The 19,921-nt window shown below is 31.2% G+C and overlaps 1 protein-coding gene across 1 annotated transcript in view; it reads left to right on the top strand.

The window, feature by feature from the left end:
* Nucleotides 1-3,049: 3,049 nt before the first annotated feature.
* The window catches only part of LOC107935666 (receptor-like protein 53), a 152,411-nt gene continuing 135,539 nt past the window's right edge, over nt 3,050-19,921 (top strand). Inside the window, exons 1-8 of the mRNA XM_041104895.1 lie at nt 3,050-3,776; nt 4,207-4,278; nt 6,783-6,854; nt 7,627-7,698; nt 8,409-8,480; nt 8,637-8,708; nt 9,985-10,056; nt 19,788-19,859. Of these exons, the coding sequence (XP_040960829.1) occupies nt 3,050-3,776; nt 4,207-4,278; nt 6,783-6,854; nt 7,627-7,698; nt 8,409-8,480; nt 8,637-8,708; nt 9,985-10,056; nt 19,788-19,859 (1,231 nt within the window). The remainder of the gene's footprint in view (nt 3,777-4,206; nt 4,279-6,782; nt 6,855-7,626; nt 7,699-8,408; nt 8,481-8,636; nt 8,709-9,984; nt 10,057-19,787; nt 19,860-19,921) is intronic.

Here is a 19,921-nt window from a genome sequence, read left to right as displayed (position 1 = left end):
CCCACCTAATCCCCACTATACTTGCCTTATGACCCACTTCGTATAATATATTTGTAAGTATCAGTTAAATAAAATAAACAAACTTTTTGTGACAAAAGTATAAAATATTTATCCTCCAAACTCCCACCACATATGTGACATTATTTTAACTGTCACTATTTAAAAAAAAAGATAAGTCGTTACGACCTTTAATTGATAAATAAGATATAATTTCAAGTTTAAAAATTCAAAAAAATAAAGTCATTACATAATATCAAAATATAAACAATATCTCAAATACATCATAAATATCTTCAAATGAAACACAAGAGCAAAAATTAAATACTATTAAAATAATTATTAAATTATTTTTTTATAAATGTTTATTTTTTAAATATGCTTATTATATTATGCGGGATGAGATGGGGTAGGTGGGGATGAGGTAGGTACAAGGTCATACCCACGCCTACTCCACCACTCACAACGGGTTTAATTTTTGTCCCCATCTCACTGTCAATTGAGCACAAAGTAGGGCGGGACCCGCAAAACTTGCCCCACTGGCATCCCTAAGTGATTCTACTTAAATTTTGATCTTTCTAATTTAAAATCAATTCCTATTAAATCGAAAGATTCAATTTAAGTATAACATCACAAATTTTCTTCTTTAACTAATTTAAAAAAACATTATTATAACAAGTTAGGTGAAATCGAAGGGAATTTATTGCTTGATAAACCAGAAAGGAAGAGACATGGATTAGATTAGAGTAATTATTTTATGAAATTATAGACATCACCATAGCCATATATTATTATTATTTAATTGGATAAAACAATTTAATTACAATTTTGAAATTAAAAGAGAAGATTTCTCAAAATTAGATGGATGTTATGCAAACGAGATCAAAGAAGATTATAATTTATTAGACTACAGATTTCTTAATCTATTAGATGGATGCTATGCTACTTACCTATCAGATTTTCTACATAAAGATTAGCTTTATAATTTCCGATATTTATAAGAATGAAAAGCCTTTGATTGGATATAAAAATTATTCCATAAACTGTGCTCTTATAAAGTAAAATTGTTAGGAGATCTTTAATATGTAGGTTTAAAATTTTAAACCAAAATTGATTTACGGTACTAATTCTGTAATTTTTTATTTTTATTTTCGTAGTAAAGGTGAATCAATAAAAAATTTTATTATTACTTATACTAAAAGGCGAGAACATATGGAAATCTTTCGTATTTCTGATTATTATGTAATTTAGAATACACCAACAAAATTCCCAATGGAAATTTATGATATTTTTAAAAACTTATGGAAATATATATTATTCTGCTTTAATTAAGGCAACAATATAATGATATATAGTGTACGAAATGGCTAAAATTGCTGCAAACTTTTGACTCGCGGTAGAAGAAACATGCTTACTTAGTTACATTCAAAAACACTTATAAACTTTGCTTTATATAATATATATGAAATAAACAAAGTTTTGGACTGAAATGATAGAGCTATTAGATTAATTCAAAATTTTAAATGCAAGGCAACTATAATTATATTGTTAAATTCAATGGTTAGATTGTTAAATTCAGGATTGCCAATGTAATTATTTGAGAATGGTCCACACAAAGCTTAATTTGATCTATCTGAATATTACAAAGTTTCTATTACTTGTTGGCATTCTTTTCAATTCATGTTTCCAACATGGGCCCATCGAAGCAACTGCGACTTAGCCGTGCAGAACAAGTAAGAGATGAGAACCAAAGGCATGTCTTCAAAACTAGAAATTTAGATTTTATAGAAAAAAAGGTCTTTCCATCTTGGTATATATTTTGTTAGACATTACAATCATATCACGATCAAACATGTTGCAATCATGAGACTCTAAATCAAACCATGTCACTCACTCTCTTCAGCTGGTCCCCAGTACTTGTCTTTGTTGTTTTGATGCCTTACAATTGGTATTTGGACTTTTAAACCAATGAAACATCAACAAAGTTCTCCCCATTTAGAGGGGTACTGACTTAGTAGTACTTGGGATGATAGGGAAAAAGCATGACCCTCGAAACCTCTTCGCAACCAAATCAACTGATCTGTTTTTATTTCTAGTTGTAATTTAATCGATATTACTGCCACTTTGAATTTGATAAAAATGAGTCTCGCAGACACCATCCAAGTCCAGCCCCACTCTAGGACAATAACTTCCATGGATATTTACCCATTGAGTAATTTAATTTGCCAACAAATTTTGATCTCACTAAACATCGAAGCTTGTTTCCGAACACCATCAAACTCACTTGTTTTATCCCATCAACTTTGAGCAATTTGTCAAAAACTAGAATCAAACAATCTCAAAGGATAGATTCCTACAACATTTGTAATAATTTTTTGTTTAACAATTTTTATCACAAAGAAAAAAGAATAGAGTAATCTCTAATGACATTAAATAAAATGATATTTGAGAAAAGGAACATGCAATGAATGTATTATTGTTTGGTTTTGAATATTGGGATAAGAAATGTAAAAAGTTAATAAAGATGTGGTTGATATTTGTCTAAATATGACAAAGTTTCTATTACTTATCTTTTCAATTCATGTTTTCAATGTAGGTCCATCCAACTAACAGCGACTCAGCCTTACATAACTAGAGATGAGAACCACAGGCATGTAATCCAAACTAGAAATTCAATTTTATAGCTAAGGAAAAAGAGAAAATTTAAGTCTTTTCCTCTCAATATTTATTTAATCAGAGATTACAAAATAGTTTCAATCAAACATGTTGTAATAATTAGACTAAATCAAATAGTTTCAATCTGCTGGCCCCCAATACTTGTCTTTGTTTTTTATGTCTTGTAATTGATATCTGGACTTTTAAACCAAGGAGAAAGTTTTCCCTTCCGTCAATCGCCTTTATTATATTTGAAAATGAAAAAAAACATAAACATCTCTCTCATTTTCCAATTGCCAATTGGAATTTGTGATCATCTCGCAGTTGGAATTACTATAAACTTACGAAGTATTGAACTAACATTAGGAAAGTATTAAACTCGGTTGTTTCTCTCCTTATGATGCGCCTTACACCCATATCCAACCTTATGGAAAAACCAAGCTTCCTCCCTCCGTTTATGTTTGGGCTGCTATTTGCAACCTTTGGGGTTATTTTGTCTGCAAAATATTCTAGCATCACCGTTGATCAATCTGCTCTTCTAGCACTCAAATCTCATATAACTCATGATCCTCACAATTTCTGGACAACCAATTGGTCTACTTCTACCTCCGTTTGTAGCTGGATTGGTGTCACATGTGGATCTAAACACTATAGAGTCACTGCTCTGAATTTGTCAAGCATGGATCTCACAGGCACCATTTCTTCTCAATTGGGAAATCTATCTTTCCTTGCTTGGCTCGATATTCATCAAAATAGTTTCCTAGGCTCTTTACCCATTGAGTTAACTAATTTGCGTCGGATGAAATATTTGGACTTTGGTAACAATAGCTTCAATGGAGAAATCCCATTATGGTTTGGTTGCTTCAGTAAACTTCAAACATTGTCTCTATACCTTAACAACTTCATTGGTGTTATCCCATCTACTCTAGGCAATTTGTCAAAACTAGAAAGGTTGAGCTTGGGTGGGAATCAAATTACCGGTAGAATTCCAAATAGTTTATTCAAGTGCAAAGAGCTGAAGTTTTTATCATTGTTTAACAACTCCTTGGAGGGAAGTATACCTACAGAAATTGAAAATTTGACTTTGCTCAAGACTTTGGGTCTTGGTATCAACCATTTCAAAGGTAAACAATGCCTGGTTATTGTTTCATTCTTTTTTATCTAATTCCATCAACAGTTGTTTTAAGTAGTGAAGCGGGACTTTAAACAATAACCACTAAGTTCAGTGCTAGCAGAACCAAACTTTTTTTAGGTTGAGAACTGTTGTTTGTTTTCATTGCATTTCATGTGCTTAAATATTGTTAGTTTTCATTTTTGCGCAAAAACTTGTGGAGTTGAGAGACTCATTGATGTCAACTTTCTATATTCCCGAAAAACTGCATTTTATAAAGCTCATTTTGGTATTTTCCCTCCTCCACCAGGTGCTATATATTACTAATTAATTACAATCTTTTAACTTCTTACTATAATACTTTTGCTTAAAAACAAGTACACACACAAAGATAACATAATTCTAGCACCAAGCTATTTTGACCAATTTCTTTATATTTTTAGGTAAAATCCCATCAACTATTGGAAACTTGACCACTCTCGAAGTTATTGATCTTGCTTATAATAACTTATCAGGTATAAAATCATTTTTTTCTTTTTGTTGTTACATTTATGCAATCCCTATATATTATTAATTAGCTTTTGACTTCTCTCCAATCAATTATATATTTAATACTTCGACTATTTTTTTTTTGTATTTATAGAATATTGAACATTAGTTGTGGGTATGTTAAGGCTGTCCCTGTTTTGGGGTTGTAGCCCAATAATTGTGGCTAATTCTTTCTCAAATGGTCAGGTTCTATGCCTTAATCCATAGAATCAAAGTATTTGTAGAATTTTGAACATTATATAAGTATTACACTCAACTATTTCCCTCCTCTCTGAATAGCCTTATCCCCTACCTAATTTCACCGTTAATCAAATCAACCTTGTAGCACTAAAATCTCATAGATTACTTTTACTTATAAATTCAAACATCACAACTCTTGATGCATTAGGTATGGATTTCACAAACACCATACCATCTCAACTGGAAATCTTCTTTCCTTGCCAAACTCAACATTTGTAACAATAGTTTCTATGTTTGTTTACCCATTGAGTACACTAGTTTGCATCAGTTAGAATATTTCAACTTTGGCAACAATAATTTCTAAAACTTAAAAGCTTGTATTTGTATAGTAACAACTTCACTGGTGTTATCCCTATCTACCCTAAGCAATTTCTCAAAACTAGAAATGTCAAAACTAGGTAATAATATTATCGTTGTAGGTCATCTACCGTTAGAAATATTTGATAACCTATCTAAACTGCAAGTCTTAAAGTTGAGAGGCGATAAGATTTCGGGTAGAATTCCAAATAGTTTAATCAAGTGCAATGAGTTAACATTTTTATCATTCTATAACAACTCTTTGGGTGCAAGTATCCCTATGGAAATTTAAAATTTTACATTATAATCAAGGGATGTTGCACCTACATCCTTGGAATGAAAATTTTAAAGATACTGAAGAATGATTAAAATTTATTAAATTCAGTTATTCCTCTCCTTATGATTTGCCTTATACCCAAACAAAACCTTATGGTAGAAATTGGCTTCTTCATCTTGGCTTTTCATCCATCATTTTTCTTTGGGTTCACCCTCAATTGTTGTTTGTTCTCAGCTTAAATTAATCAAAGCAATGATTTTCTTTGTGTTAAATGATTTTGAGATTTTGGGCGATATATTAATGGTCACCGTTGTTTGTTTTATATATTTCAAAACTTAGAGATTGGCTTATCAAGAAAGATGATGATGATGAGTATTAGTGAAGAAGGGGATAACAATAAACACAATCTAAAGATAAGTCAAAGAATATAAGTAATTATTTTTGAGAAAACAATCTCAAACTGTTTTCAGCCATAAGTTTAATATAAGAGAAACAGAGTACATGACTTCTCTCTCTAATTACAGAAACAAATAAAGTGCATGGGTTCTATCATCAAGCTATTTTGACAAATTTGATTATATATTTTAGGTGAAAGCCTTTCGGCTATTAACAATTTGACTACTCTCGAGATCATAAATCTTTCTAATAACAACATAACAAGTATAATATCATTTCTTATAACATTTGATATTGTATAACAATGATTCCTATAATAGCTAGGAATTTTTCAAGCTTCATTTAGTTATATTTTCATAATAATTCTTATTCAGGTTCCATACATGTGGAAATCTTATATATCTTTTCACCAATAAAAAAATAGTTTCAAAACTAATCATCTCATTATGTCATCTACTGCCTAGATGTTTGATAACATTTCTAAATTGCAATTATTAAGCTCCACGGATAATCAAATTTCAGTAGAATTTCAAATAGCTTATTCAAGTGTAAAGGGTTCAAGTATTAATTATTGCGTAACAACTCTTTGGAGGGAATTATGCCCATAGAAATTGGAAACTTGACTCTGCCCCAATCTTTGTATTCTGGTTACAAAAAGCTCATTATCATGTGAGTTCTTACTAGTTTCTTTACTGTTCAACTCCTTAGTCCCTTTTCACCTAGACTATATCTAGGGTCTGGCGACATTTTTGGATTCCTAGTAGTCTGTATGTACAGATATATGTGTGTCTATATGTGCAGATATGTGTGTGTGTTTGCTGATTCCTTAGCAAAAAATTGTATCAATACGGCTCTTATCACTATTATAAATGTTTGGCTTAAAATGCACATGTGTTTTTGATCATTTGTGGCGAGAGATAAATAGCATACAGTTTAGGGAAACATATTGTATGCAATACCATCAGTTGTTTGATATTAGCTAATCGCTGCTAACTAATAAAAGTTTCTAAAAATATATATATTTGTTCAGCTTCGATGATGTATCCTATATTTGAGCAAAACTATTAAGCGTGAACTATTTTATTCCTTCTAATTGTCATCATCATTTCAACTATAAATTCAAGTATTATAATTAAAATATTTTTGGGTTGTCATAATTAAAATAGGTAAATCAACCGACACTAATATGCTCAACAAATAAATTAAAGGTTTGCTAGGAAAATATTTACAAATATTTACTGATTTAATTATACATTTCAGGTGAAATTCCTCTTGTTATTGGAAACTTGGCTTCTCTTCAGATGCTTTATCTTTTCAATAACAGATTGACAGGTATAATTTCATGTTTCTTTTATTCTCCTTTTTGTTATTAAATTTATGCAATATTTTTAAATATTTTTTTGTTATTCTCCTTTGGAAAACAATGTGTGTGTGTTTTTTTTTTAATTTATTGAATTAACATCAAGCTTGTAACTAAGTTATTTCTATCCGTTTGATTTTTTTTATTAATTTTTGCTCCGCCATAGTCCATAGTATGAGAGAAATAGATATATAAATTATTAATTATATGTTTTTTTCATCTAATTTTCACCTAGTCATAAACAATCACTTATTTCAACTATTTTATTAAAACTTGTAATTTCTCTGAAAGTAAATTTATTTGGTGATAAGAAAAGAGTTAAATTTTACATTAAAATGCACATGTGTTTTTGATAATTTGTGGCGAGAGATAAATAGTATACAGTTTAGGGAAACATATTATATGCAATAGTATGAGTTGTTTGACATTAGCTAATCACTGCTAACTAATAAAAGTTTCTAAAAATATATATATTTGTTCAGCTTCGATGATGTATCCTATATTTGAGTAAAACTATTAAGGGTGAACTATTTTATTCCTTCTAATTGTCATCATCATTTCAACTATAAATTCAAGTATTATAACTAAAATATTTTTGGGTTATCATAAGTACTATAAGACTAAACAAAACTTGCATATTTAAAAATAGGTAAATGAAACAGACACTAATATGCTCAACAAATAAATTAAGGGTTTGCTAGGAAAATATTTACAAATATTTACTGATTTAATTATACGTTTCAGGTGAAATTCCTCTTGTTATTGGAAACTTGACTTCTCTCCAATTTCTTTATCTTAGCAATAACAATTTGACAGGTATAATTTCATGTTTCTTTTATTCTCTATTTTGTTATTAAATTTATGCAATCATATTATGTAATTAAAATAAAAGTTACCTTAAAATATTAAAACTTTAAAGTCGTCATTATGCATTTAGAAAATGTAAGATGTTATGAAGTAAATTATATGGAACAATTACTCCACATTAGCATATTTTATTAAGAAAATTTATTTGATAATAACAAAATTTTAAATTTTATTTAAATTTTACATTAAATTAATTTATGTTCTAAATTATAATTTGGATCTATTTCTTACCTTTTTGGAAACAATGTGTTTTTTTTTAATTTATTGAATTAACATTAAACTTGTAACTAAGCTATTTCTATCCATTTTATTTTTTATTAATTTTTGCTCGACCATAGTCCATAGTATGAGAGAAATAGATATATAAATTATTAATTATATCAAATTTTCACCTAGTCATAAACAATCAGTTATTTCAAGTATTTTATTAAAACTTCTAATTTCTCTGAAAGTAAATTTATTTGTGATAAGAAAAGAGTTAAATTTTACATTAAATTATTTTAAAATTTGATTTTTAATTTGGACCTACTTTATACCCTTTTGAATCACACACTACTTCTAATTAGCTATTTCTTCTACCTTTTAGATTTGCCTTATTAAACTCTTAAAATAATTATTAAAAATAATTATATATTTACTGATTTAATTATATGTTTCAGGTAAAATTCATCTTGTTATTGGAAACTTGACTTCTCTCCAACACCTTTCTCTTAGCAATAACAAATTGACAGGTATAATTAAATTTTTGGGTTGTCATAATTAAAATATTTTTGGTTTGTCATAATTAAAATAGGTAAATCAACCGACACTAATATGCTCAACAAATAAATTAAAGGTTTGTTAGGAAAATATTTACAAATATTTACTGATTTAATTATACATTTCAGGTGAAATTCCTCTTGTTATTGGAAACTTGGCTTCTCTTCAGATGCTTTATCTTTTCAATAACAGATTGACAGGTATAATTTCATGTTTCTTTTATTCTCCTTTTTGTTATTAAATTTATGCAATATTTTTAAATTTTTTTGTTATTCTCCTTTGGAAAACAATGTGTGTGTTTTTTTTAAAAAATTTATTGAATTAACATCAAGCTTGTAACTAAGTTATTTCTATCCGTTTGATTTTTTTATTAATTTTTGCTCGACCATAGTCCATAGTATGAGAGAAATAGATATATAAATTATTAATTATATGTTTTTTTCATCTAATTTTCACCTAGTCATAAACAATCACTTATTCCAACTATTTTATTAAAACTTCTAATTTCTCCGAAAGTATATAAATAAAAATAACTGTCGTTTTAAAAATACAAGTAATTACACATTTAATCCTTTAACTACTTTGAAATTAGACAAATATAAGAATATTGGTATAAGATGCATTATTTTTTCTTAGACTAATTTATTTATTATTAGACAGCTTAAAATTATTAAACTCTTTCAAATAATATATTTCTTAATACAAATATTTAAATGCAAACATGGGTAATATGACATCCCTATGCATGAACCAACTTCTTATATAAGCAAAACCAAATGTCCTGCTTTACTAATATTCTTAAAAATAACAAACCTACTTACCTTAAAACTTCTTTTTATATTGCTCTACATTTTTATTTTTATTTTTCTTTATATACTCACATTTTTTGCTGTAAAAATAATAATTACTCATTTCATAATTTTTACCACTAGAATTTGATTTTGAATTGCCAAAAGTTTAGGTATGTTTAGGAATTTATTGGAATTCCACATCCTAAGTTCATCATCTACCTTATGGCAGAAATTAGCTTATTCGTCACTTTTGATCCATCATTTTTCTTTGCTTCTCATATTTGTTCATCCAAAACTTTATTTGTTCTTGCTTTAATTAACTAAAGTGATGATTTCTTTTTGTTGGACAATTTTTAGATTTTGAGTGTCATATTATGGGACCAATGTATCTAATTCTCCTCTACAACTATGAATTTTGTGTTTAGTGTTTTTTTGGATGTTTTAGTTTTTCCTTTTTATGATCTATGCGGTGTTTTTTTCTGGCACAAAGATAAATATTTTTTATTGTTAATTTGAGTATTATAATTAAAATATTTTTGGGTTATCATAAGTACTATAAGACTAAACAAAACTTGCATATTTAAAAATAGGTAAATGAAACAGACACTAAAATGCTCAACAAATAAGTTAAGGGTTTGCTAGGAAAATATTTACAAATTTTGACTGATTTAATTATATGTTTCAGGTGAAATTCCTCTTGTTATTGGAAACTTGACTTCTCTTCGAGAGCTTTATCTTGGCAATAACAAATTGACAGGTATAATTTCATGTTTCTTTTATTCTCCTTTTTGTTATTAAATTTATGCAATCTTTTAAAGTAAATAAAATAAAAGTTGCCTTAAAAGATTAAAACCTCATTATTATGTCCAAATGTAAGAAGTTATGAAGTAAATTAAGCAATCATTTCATCATAAAAAGGATTATATGAAACAATTACTCCACATTAGCATATGTTACTTCTATTCAAAATTTCATACTTTTAAAAAATTTCAACTTTTTGTAGTATTTCTAGCTCAACATATATATTATATATATAAGCTTGAACTCGAAAATTAATAAAAATGATTGATTGAAATATTTTTTTGAATTAAAAGATGTAATTTTATTAAATATTAGAATATAATATATATAATTAAACTCTACTAAAGTTAATTTAATATTTTCAATATTAGACAGCTTAAAATGATTAAACTCTTTCAAATAATAAATTTCGACTCAAATATTTAACAGTTGATATTATATAACAATGATTTAGAAGGGCAGATTCCTATAATAGCTAGGAATTTTTCAAGCTTCATTTGGTTATATTTTCATAACAATTCTTATTCAGGTTCCTTACATGTGTAAATCTTAAATATATTTTCATCAGTAAAAAATTAGTTTCAAAACTAATCATCTCATTATAGGTCATCTACTATCAACATGTTTGATAACATTTCTAAATTGCAATTATTAAGCTTGACACATAATGAAATTTCTAAATTGCAATTATTAAGCTTGACACATAATTAAATTTTAGTAGAATTTCAAATAGCTTATTCAAGTGTAAAGAGTTGATGTATTTATCATTGCATAACAACTCTTTGGAGGGAATTATGCCTATAGAAATTGGAAACTAGACTATGCCCCAATCTTTGTATTCTTGTTACAACAAGCTCATTATCATGTGAGTTCTTACTAGTTTCTTTACTGTTCAACTCCTCAGTCCCTTTTCACCTAGACTATATCTAGGGTCTAGCGGCATTTTTGGGTTCCTAGTAGTCTGTATGTGCAGATATATGTGTGTGTCTATATGTGCAGATATGTGTGTTTGCTGATTCCTTAGCAAGAAATTGTATCAATACGGCGCTTATCACTATTATAAATGTTTGGCTTAAAATGCACATGTGTTTTTGATAATTTGTGGCTAGAGATAAATAGCATACAGTTTAGGGAAACATATTGTATGCAATAGTATGAGTTGTTTGACATTAGATGATCACTTCTAACTAATAAAAGTTTCTAAATATATATATATGTTCGGCTTCGATGATGTATCCTATATTTGAGCAAAACTAATAAGCGTGAACTATTTTATTCCATCTAATTTTCATCATCATTTCAACTATAAATTTGAGTATTATAATTAAATTATTTTTGGGCTGTCATAAGTATTATAAAACTAAACAAAACTTGCATATTTAAAAATAGGTAAATGAAACAGACACTAATATGCTCAACAAATAAATTAAGGGTTTGCTAGGAAAATAGTTACAAATATTTTTGTGTTTAGTGCTAAAAAAAATGCCTACAATGCTCAAAAAAATAAATTAATGGCTTGCTAGAAAATGGTGATTCTTTGAATTCATGTTGCCAATGTGTGTTAATAGAAAGAAATTGGGAGCAACCGTGAAGAAAATAAATTGAGGATCTCAATCAAACACGTTTCACATTACTTGTCTTTTCATTTCATGATTTGATTGATTTATCAAACAAAAAATAATTGAAAATGGAAAGTAAGGGTAAAAGTTGGGAAGGATAGATGAAAAATAATTCATTGTTTGGCCCAAACGTGAATAATGCAGTCTTAAAACAACATTTCTTGTGGAAAGCTTGTGTGAAATTAATGGTGAAAAAGGAGGCCACTTTACAAATTCATGTTTGAATGGAAGAAAGTGTAAAAGGCAACCCAATATGAGGGAGATTAATAATGGCTCAACGCATGAAAAACACCAATGTAGGTCCATCCAACTAACTGGGACTCATCAATGTTGAAAGGTCAACAAAGGTAGGAAGCAACTTGTTAAAAAGGTTGAGCAAGTTGCACCGAATGTTGAAAAGTTGAATGGGATAATTGCAATTTTGGTCCCTAATTTTTTAGGCTATTTGCAAGTTAGTCCCTGAACTTCAACTATAAATAGGCCTTTTCATTTTTCATTTCAACCATCCCAACCAATCTTTCTCTCTTAGTTTTCTCTCTTCTCCCATTTGAGAATTCTTAAGGAATTCTATTTGTTTATAATATTTTGGAGATAGTAAAGTTATCATCTGGTGTTAGTGCCCGAGGATGTAGGTATAATTTACCGAACCTCGTTAAAACTCTTGTGTTCTTTTTTGTCCTATTTTTCTTTCAATATTTGAGGGTATAATAGTAGTATTTAATTGTGCTATTAAATTACTATAGAAGGGATATTCTGACTAAGGAAAGACTTGGTATTTAAGAGATCCATGTGATCCACTTCTCTTCCCTGGGAATTGAACTTTGTGTGATTTTTTAGTACAATAATTTACACGCTTCCGACCCTATTGGAACAACAAGTGGTATCAAGAGCCGAAGGTTAATCGTAGTATGCTCTGTGGTTGCAGTTTGAACTGATCTTCCACATCAGAAAAGATTTCCTTAGGTATATTGAAAGATTATGGAGAAAACGGTCGGTGTAGGAGCTTTAACATCGTCCATGTGGACAAGACCGACAATTGCAAATGCAAGACTGGCTGTGGAGATCTTTGATGGCACGGGCCATTTTGGTATGTGGCAAAGTGAGGTTCTAGATGCCCTTTTTCAGTAGGGTCTAGACATTGCCATTGATGAAGAGAAACCAGATGATGTACAGGAGAAAGATTGGAAGGCGATCAATCGGTTGGCATGTGGCACAATTCGATCATGCCTTTCTCGAGAGCAGAGGTATGCTTTTTCAAAGGAGACTTCTGCAAATAAGTTGTGGGTGGCACTTGAAGAAAATTTTTTGAAGAAAAACAGTCAAAATAAGCTCCACTTGAAGAAAAGACTGTTTCGCTTCACTTACGTCCCAAGTACCACAATGAATGATCACATCACCAAATTTAATCAGTTAGTCACTGATTTGCTAAATATGGATGAGACATTCAAAGATGAAGATTTGGCTTTGATGCTGTTGGGGTCACTTCCTGAGGAGTTTGAGTTCCTAGAAACTACTCTACTTCATGGCAGGAGTGATATATCTCTGAGCGAAGTCTGTGCGGCCTTATACAGTTATGAACAGAGAAAGAAGGACAAACAGAAAAACTCAATCAGAGATACAGAAGCTTTAGTAGTCCGAGGTCGTTCATACACTCGGAAGAAAACTCAGAAGGGGAGATCAAAGTCAAAGTCCAGACTCGGGAAAGATGAATGTGCCTTTTGTCATGAGAAAGGCCACTGGAAGAAAAATTGTCCAAAGCTGAAGAATAAGGGAAAAGCTGCTGTAGATGCTTGTGTTGCAAAGCATGATACTAGTGACTCTGAACTATCACTGGTTGCATCATCATCGTCGTTCCATTCAGATGAGTGGATATTGGATTCGGGTTGTACCTTTCATATGTCCCCTAACAGGGAGTGGTTCTCTGATTTAGTAGAACTAAATGGAGGAGTTGTTTATATGGGCAATGACAATGCCTGTAAAACTGTTGGGATAGGTTCAATCCAATTAAAGAATCAAGATGGATCAACCAGAGTTCTGACTGATGTTCGGTACGTGCCCAGTTTGAAGAAAAATCTCATCTCATTGGGAGCCTTGGAATCCAATGGTTCAGTTGTTACTATGAGATATGGGATTTTGAAAGTGACATCTGGCGCACTTGTGATATTGAAGGGCATCAGGAAAAATAACTTGTATTACTACCAAGGTAGTACAGTTATTGGAGCAGTCGCTGCAACTTCCGGTAACAAAGAATTGGACTCAATGCAGTTGTGGCATATGAAGTTGGGACATGCCAGCGAAAAATCCTTGCAAATTCTGGCAAAGCAAGGATTGTTGAAAGGTGCAAAGGCTTGCAAATTAAAATTTTGCGAGCATTGTGTTCTAGGAAAGCAAAAGAGAGTGAAATTCGGCACTGCGATCCATAATACAAAAGGTATTTTGGAATATGTTCACTCAGATGTGTGGGAGCCTTCCAAAACACCTTCGTTGGGAGGAAAACACTACTTTGTTACTTTTGTTGATGACTTTTCCAGAAGAGTTTGGGTGTATACCATGAAAACTAAGGATGAAGTGCTTGGAGTTTTTCTTAAATGGAAAACTATGATCGAAAACCAGATTGGCAAGAAAATCAAGCGGCTTAGGACGGACAATGGAGGGGAATATAGAAGTGATCCGTTCTTCGATGTGTGCCAAGAGTATGGTATTGTTCGACACTTTACAATTAGGGATACACCACAGTAGAATGGAGTGGCAGAGCATATGAATCGAACATTGCTGGAGAAAGTTCGATGTATGTTGTCCAATGTTGGGTTGGGCAAGCAATTTTGGGCTGAGGCTGTGACATACGCTAGCCATCTTGTTAATCGTTTGCCATCATCTGCATTAGAAAGAAAAACTCCTATGGAGGTATGGTCTGGAAAACCGGCTACAGATTATGATTCCTTACATGTGTTTGGAACCACTACATATTACCATGTGAAGGAGTCAAAGTTAGATCCGAAGGCAAAGAAAGCTCTCTTTATGGGAATCACTTCTGGAGTGAAGGGATTTCGTCTTTGGTGCTTAAGCACAAAGAAAATGATTTGTAGCAGAGATGTTACCTTTGATGAATCTGCCACATTGAAAAAGGTAGCAGATAAAGATATTCAGACGAGCAATACTCCATAACAGGTGGAGTGTACTCCAAAACAGGTGGAGTTTGAGAAATGGGGATTTGCCCAGTTAATAAGTCTAATTCTCCAGCCACAATGGAGGAATTAGAGGTTGAAGAGGTTCTGACCCAAGAACCACTAAGTACACCAGAACCAGTTGTAGTTGCAAGGCCACGGAGAGAAATTCGTAAACCTGCTCGATTTACTGATATGGTGGCCTACGCCCTTCCCGTTGTTAATGATATTCCTATCACTTATCAAGAAGCAATGCAAAGCTTAGAAAGTGATAAATGGAAAAGCGCCATGGATGAAGAAATGCAATCTCTCCTGAAGAACAATACTTGGGAATTGGCGCAATTACCGAAAGGTAAAAGGGCAATCGGATGCAAGTGGGTATTCGCAAAGAAAGATGGATCTCCTAGCAAGAAGGATATTCGCTACAAGGCAAGATTGGTAGCTAAAGGCTACGCTCAGAAGGAGGGAATTGACTACAATGATGTATTTTCCCCTGTTGTGAAGCATTCCTCCATTAGAATTTTGTTGGCCTTGGTAGCACAGTTGAATTTGGAACTAGCTCAACTTGATGTTAAGACGGCTTTCTTGCATGGTGAGTTAGAAGAGGAGATCTATATGACTCAGCCCGAAGGATACACAGATGCTGGTGGTAGAAATTGGGTTTGTAAGCTGAACAAATCGCTATATGGATTGAAGCAATCCCCGAGGCAGTGGTACAAGCGATTTGATAGCTTTATGAGAAGGCAGAATTACACAAGAAGCAAATATAACAATTGTGTATATTTGCAGAAGCTGCATGATGGATCTTTCATTTATCTACTCTTGTATGTTGATGATATGTTAATCGCTTCGAAGAGCCAAAATGAGATAGATAAGCTGAAGGCTCAGTTGAATCAAGAGTTCGAGATGAAAGATCTAGGTGAGGCCAAGAAGATTCTCGGCATGGAGATAAGTAGAGATAGACCGAGAGGCAAGCTCTGTTTAAATCAGAAGCAATATCTGAAAAAGGTATTACAATGTTTTGGTGTAAATGAAAACACAAAACATGTAAGTACCCCACTTGCTTCTCATTTGAAACTTAGTGCTCAATTATCTCCGAAGACTGAAGATGAAAGAGAATATATGGCGAAAGTCCCATATGCTAATGCAGTTGGGAGTTTGATGTATGCGATGGTGTGTACGAGGCCTGACATTTCACAAGCTGTTGGAGTTGTGAGCAGGTATATGCATGATCCTGGAAAAGGACATTGGCAAGCTGTGAAATGGATTCTACGGTATCTTTGAAAAACCATAGATGTTGGTTTAATTTTTGAACAGGATGAAGCACTTGGTCAGTTTGTAGTTGGATATGTTGATTCCGACTTTGCTGGTGATTTAGATAAACGTCGTTCAACTACGAGGTATCTGTTTACTCTTGTGAAAGCCCCAATGAGTTGGAAGTCTACCTTACAGTCTACAGTAGCTGTGTCTACTACAGAGGCAGAATATATGGCAGTTACAGAAGCTGTTAAGGAGGCTATTTGGCTTAATGGATTGTTGAAAGACTTAGGAGTTGTTCAAAGTCACATAAGTTTATATTGTGACAGTCAGAGCGCTATTCATTTAGCGAAAAATCAAGTCTATCATTCAAGAACCAAGCATATCGACGTAAGATATCACTTTGTGCGGGAAGTCTTTGAAAAAAGAAAAATTCTACTTCAGAAGATTCCGACAGCAGATAATCCCGCAGATATGATGACCAAGGTGGTAACAACAATCAAGTTTAATCATTGTTTGAACTTGATTAACATCCTAAGAATTTGAGCACCTTTAGGTGTATGGCGCTCGAGAGCGCATTTGGAGGCACTACAAAAGATAACTTTATCGAATTTGGGGAGTTGAAGGAAGTGTGTGAAGATGTGATTATCCTAATCAAATCTTCAAGGTGGAGATTGTTGAAAGGTCAACAAAGGTAGGAAGCAACTTGTTAAAAAGGTTGAGCAAGTTGCACCGAATGTTGAAAAGTTGAATGGGATAATTGCAATTTTGGTCCCTAATTTTTTAGGCCATTTGCAAGTTAGTCCCTGAACTTCAACTATAAATCGGCCTTTTCATTTTTCATTTCAACCATCCCAACCAATCTTTCTCTCTTAGTTTTCTCTCTTCTCCCATTTGAGAATTCCTAAGGAATTCTATTTGTTTGTAATATTTTGGAGATAGTAAAGTTATCATCTGGTGTTAGTGCCCGAGGATGTAGGTATAATTTACCGAACCTCGTTAAAACTCTTGTGTTCTTTCTTGTCCTATTTTTCTTTCAATATTTGAGGGTATAATAGTAGTATTTAATTGTGCTATTAAATTACTATAGAAGGGATATTCTGACTAAGGAAAGACTTGGTATTTAAGAGATCCAAGTGATCCACTTCTCTTCCCTGGGAATTGAACTTTGTGTGATTTTTTAGTACAATAATTTACACGCTTCCGACCCTATTGGAACAACAATCAATTCATGTGACGAATTTTCAAATTAGAAAAGTATTTAAAGAATATTGAACTAACATTAAAAAGTATTAAACTCGGTTGTTTCTCTCCTTATGATGCGCCTTACACCCATGTCCAACCTTATGGCAAAACCAAGCTTCCTCCCTCCATTTATGTTTGGGCTGCTATTCGTAACCTTTGGGGTTATTTTGTCTGCAAAATATTCTAGCATCACCGTTGATCAATCTGCTCTTCTAGCACTCAAATCTCATATAACTCATGATCCTCACAATTTCTTGACAACCAATTGGTCTACTTCTACCTCTTTTTGTAGCTGGATTGGTGTCACATGTGGATCTAAACACTATAGGGTCACTGCTCTGAATTTGTCAAGCATGGATCTCACAGGCACCATTTCTTCTCAATTGGGAAATCTATCTTTCCTTGCTTGGCTCGATATTCATCAAAATAGTTTCCTAGGCTCTTTACCCATTGAGTTAACTAATTTGCGTCGGATGAAATATTTGGACTTTGGTAACAATAGCTTCAATGGAGAAATCCCATTATGGTTTGGTTGCTTCAGTAAACTTCAAACATTGTCTCTATACCTTAACAACTTCATTGGTGTTATCCCATCTACTCTAGGCAATTTGTCAAAACTAGAAAGGTTGAGCTTGGGTGGGAATCAAATTACCGGTAGAATTCCAAATAGTTTATTCAAGTGCAAAGAGCTGAAGTTTTAATCATTGTTTAACAACTCCTTGGAGGGAAGTAAACCTACAGAAATTGAAAATTTGACTTTGCTCAAGACTTTGGGTCTTGGTATCAACCATTTCAAAGGTAAACAATGCCTGGTTATTGTTTCATTCTTTTTTATCTAATTTCCATCAACAGTTGTTTTAAGTAGTGAAGCGGGACTTTAAACAATAACCACTAAGTTCAGTGCTAGCAGAACCAAACTTTTTTGAGGTTGCATTTACTTTGTTTCTTGAGAACTGTGGTTTGTTTTCATTGCATTTCATGTGCTTAAATATTGTTAGTTTTTATTTTTGCGCAAAAACTTGTGGAGTTGAGAGACTCATTGATGTCAACTTTCTATATTCCCGAAAAACTGCATTTTATAAAGCTCATTTTGGTATTTTCCCTCCTCCACCAGGTGCTATATATTACTAATTAATTACAATCTTTTAACTTCTTACTATAATACTTTTGGCTTAAAAACAATTAATTACACATTTAATCCTTTAACTACTTTGAAATTAGAAAAATATAAAAATCTTGGTATAAGACATATTTTTAGATGCTTTACTTTTTCTTTGACTAACTTACTTATATTTTTAGGTGAAATCTCATTAACAATTGGAAACTTGACTACCCTCAAAGCTATTGATCTTTCTAATAACAACTTATCAAGTATAATATTATTGTTTTCTTTTTTTTTCTTATACTATTCTGAGTATAAGAAACAAATTTGAGTTACAAATTGTCAAAAGTTCAACGTGTTTGAGTATTTATTAAAATTTCTCTATATCCTGGGTTACTTCTAAGTTAGCTATCTACATTAAACATAAATTTAAAAATAGATAACATAATTCTAGCACCAAGATATTTTGACCTATTTATTTATATTTTTAGGTAAAATCCCATCAACTGTTAGAAACTTGACCACTCTCGAAAAGTTATTGAACTTTCTAATAACAACTTATCAAGTATAATATCATTTTTTTTCTTTTTGTTGTTACATTTATGCAATCCCTTTTTAGTTGTTATATATTATCAGGTATATATTATTAAAATAGGTACTATAAAACTAAACAAAATTTGCATATTTCAAAATAGGTAAATCAAACAGACACTAATATGCTCAACAAATAAATTAAGGGTTTGCCAGGAAAATATTTACAAATATTTACTGATTTAATTATATGTTTCAGGTGAAATTCCTCTTGTTATTGAAAACTTGACTTCTAAATTATAATTTAGATCTATTTCTTACCCTTTTGGAAACAATGTGTGTGTGTTTTTTTTTTAAATATTGAATTAACATTAAAATTGTAACTAAGCTATTTCTATCCATTTTATTTTTTTATTAATTTTTGCTCCACCATAATCCATAGTATGAGAGAAATAGATATATAAATTATTAATTATATGTTTTTTTTTCATCTAATTTTCACCTACTCATAAACAATAAGTTATTTCAATTATTTTATTAAAACTTCTAATTTCTCTGAAAGTAAATTTATTTAGTGATAAGAAAAGAGTTAAATTTTACATTAAATTATTTTAAGATTTGATTTTTAATTTGGACCTACTTCATACCTTTTGAATCACACACTACTTCTAATTAGCTATTTCTTCTACCTTTTAGATTTGCCTTATTAAACTCTTAAAATAATTAATAAAAATAATTATATATTTACTTATTTAATTATATGTTTCAGGTGAAATTCCTCTTGTTATTGGAAACTTGACTTCTCTTCTAGTGCTTTATCTTGACAATAACAAATTGACAGGTATAATTTCATGTTTCTTTTATTCTCTTTTTTGTTATTAAATTTATGCAATATTTTTAAGT

Source organism: Gossypium hirsutum, chromosome D11 (assembly GCF_007990345.1).
Source record: "Gossypium hirsutum isolate 1008001.06 chromosome D11, Gossypium_hirsutum_v2.1, whole genome shotgun sequence".
Classification (NCBI taxonomy): Eukaryota; Viridiplantae; Streptophyta; class Magnoliopsida; order Malvales; family Malvaceae; genus Gossypium; species Gossypium hirsutum.
The sequence above is the reverse complement of the archived record's forward strand: the minus strand, read 5'-3'. Positions and strand labels throughout refer to the sequence as shown.